At 23.4% G+C, this 2,928-nt stretch overlaps 1 protein-coding gene across 1 annotated transcript in view; it reads left to right on the forward strand.

Annotated features, from left to right (window-relative positions):
* Positions 1 to 2,928, forward strand: part of LOC108684935 (protein NPC2 homolog) — a 5,069-nt gene that overhangs the window by 1,069 nt on the left and 1,072 nt on the right. The window contains exon 2 of the mRNA XM_018189482.1: positions 2,728 to 2,841. Within this exon, the coding sequence (XP_018044971.1) occupies positions 2,728 to 2,841 (114 nt within the window). The remainder of the gene's footprint in view (positions 1 to 2,727; positions 2,842 to 2,928) is intronic.

Genomic DNA, 2,928 nt, shown 5'->3' on the forward strand with positions numbered 1-2,928 from the left:
ATGTTTACTGCAAAAATCTGTATATAGTAATGTTTTTCATTGGCAGAACTTAATACACTTTTAAGCGTTGTACACAAATCAACGTAAAGATGTGTTTAATAAACATATAGGAACCAGTTAAAAAAAATCGCGAAATTCTTAATACATTTTATAGGGTTGTCCGCAAAGTTCGTGCTGCAAAAGATTTAAATTTAATAAATGTATACTAAAATTTAAATCTTCTGAGTTTCAATTTTCCTTCAAAATCGGCACGAACTTTCCAGCAACCCAATATTATGCTATTTGAATTTGCTTTTTAAAATATACTTTGGCATTTTATCAATTGAAATATCTTTTTACATTCAGATTAGAGAAGTGTATAACGATTTTAATGTGCACTGAGGTGTCAATGAAAAACATTATAATCTATAAGTGTAAAAAAAAGTAATGAAAAAGTAATGACTCATTGTATGTTGAGTTACGGAAACGGTATAAATAAGTTATTTTTACAAATCATTAATGAGTAATGATGAATTCCTTTTTGGAAAAAGAATGGTAAAGAGTTATTTTTATAAGATAACGTTGCTAACTTTGAAAAGAACAGTATTTTTTGTAGATTTTGACTCGAAAACATTATTTATTTAAAGGAATACCTAATGATTTTTTAGTGTTTATTTTTTTGATCTCCTGCATATGATAATAAAGTTATTAAAAACTTCGTGGCGTTTGGAAAATATCTCGAAAATTGAACACGAATATGATATACAATTTTAAATTTTGGCTCGAGATGTTGTCTTAAATGCCATGAAATGCCACTTTTTAATAATTTTATTATTATATGCAGAGATTAAAGAATCACTAAAAAACTATTAGATATTTATTTTATTTACACTTGTGAGGCCAAATTCGATCACTTTTTAATAACTTCCTTCTTTAGATAGAAAGTTGAAATTATAATTATAAAAGTATAATATGCAAAGTTAAATTAATAAATAAATATTATTAATTGTAATGATGATAATAGGTATTGCTAAAAAAGCACTGAATCTTTAAAGATTTATTATGTTATATAAATACATATTAAAAATGGTATATGAAGTATTAAAAATTATAAAAGTTCGATCCAAAAGATGTTGAAAGGGAGGCATGTTTTAAAAGGAATGCTCTGTTTGTTTTAAGAAATACCAGAAAAGAATCTATTGTAAGAAGGGAAGAAAATATTATTTTTATGTTACATTTATACTAATATAGATTAATTTTAATCGGTTTAACTTATTCTTTATCTCATTCTTAAAACTAGAAAAAGATAAAAAGTAAATTAAACCAGATTAAAGTTTATCTACATTGATAAAGATGGACATTAGTGATGCTTTCTAAAATTTATTTTTTCTTTGTTTGCCTTCAAAACCTAGAAGCATCCGTTGTAGATAGTGCGCAGGAAGGTGTATATGTGTGTTTAAGAAAGCCAAGTAGATCCAATTTCAATCAGTTCAGGTTTCGACAATATAATAGATTTACGTGTTGATATTTGAAATTTTTTTATATGTTTTTCGTTGATGTTAAAAGATATTTGTTGTGGTAAACACATTTATTATCGCATTTATTATCGTTTTTATTATAAACGCTTTTTATATCCATATTGATGAATAAACTTCATTTAAATAAACTTCATGATTTTACAGCGAAATAATAATAACGATGCATTCATAATAACGATACACATTCTTGCGCGCTATTCATTATTATTCCTATTTCACATTAAAAATAATTTACTTTGTATTTCTATTTTATATTCTTTATATTTTATTTTTTTATTTTGAAAGGAAATATGAATAGCTGAAAGTATATAGTAACATTATACGAATGTTATAATTCATTAATGTAATTGTTGTGTACAATATTACATTTATATTGAATAGAAAATTATTATATTAATGTAATATTGTTAGTATGTATTTTTTAGTGGGTAGCTAATTTATTTTGAAAGAAAAATTTATTGCATATTAATAGCAAGAAAATCTCTTACTATTAATATGCAACAAAGTTTTTATTAAATATGTCATTTTTTATGACTAAGTGGCGTGCCACGTTTTGTTTGTTATTGTGAAAGTCTGATTATGTTATCAGTTCATAATGTAGTTATCATTTCATCAAAGAATGAATTTAATGATGTGTGTGACGCATATCGTTTACTTGAGAAATAAATGGTGACTCCACCTTTTAAGCTTATTTTATACAAGAATTGAGTTATCGTCAGAGATAGTAACAAAGCATGCAGGACAAAGTATGGAATGTATTGTTGGTGCTATCTACACAAGTATAATATTATTATCTAATGATAAAAAATATTTTATATAAGAAGAATTCATCTACTAGAAATTGTAATAAAATTTAATGAAATTTTGTTAGTGAATATTAAGTAATTAAAATTTTTGAAATTTTATTATCTAATATTTTATTACTAAATTGTTTTATAATTAAAATATAACAAAATTTGACCTATTTTATAATTACAAAATTTAATCAGTTTTATTATTTTAATGATTTTTCTTGAAAATTTTTAATTTATTAATTTATATAAATAAAATTGAATATAACCCAATCATTATAAAATTAAAGAGCAGTCTATTTTTTAAATTTATTTAATATATACGTATATTTCCAGTATATTTAATATATTATTATTTGTTATCTAATTTTTATTTAATATATTTATGCTTTAATATAGTTTTCATATTTCTATCTTAGGTTCAACATTAGGTACATTCACAAAAGTGGTAATCTCCGAATGTAGTACGTCCGATGAAACATGTATTTTTGTGCGCGGTACTAATGCATCTATGTCTATCAACTTTACACCTAGTAAGTATGAGAATTATATTCAAAATCATACGTCCAATTTATCTGTGAGGATTCAATTTTAATTTAATGATATTAAATATATTTAAA

Source organism: Atta colombica, unplaced genomic scaffold (assembly GCF_001594045.1).
Source record: "Atta colombica isolate Treedump-2 unplaced genomic scaffold, Acol1.0 scaffold141, whole genome shotgun sequence".
In the NCBI taxonomy this organism is placed as follows: Eukaryota; Metazoa; Arthropoda; class Insecta; order Hymenoptera; family Formicidae; genus Atta; species Atta colombica.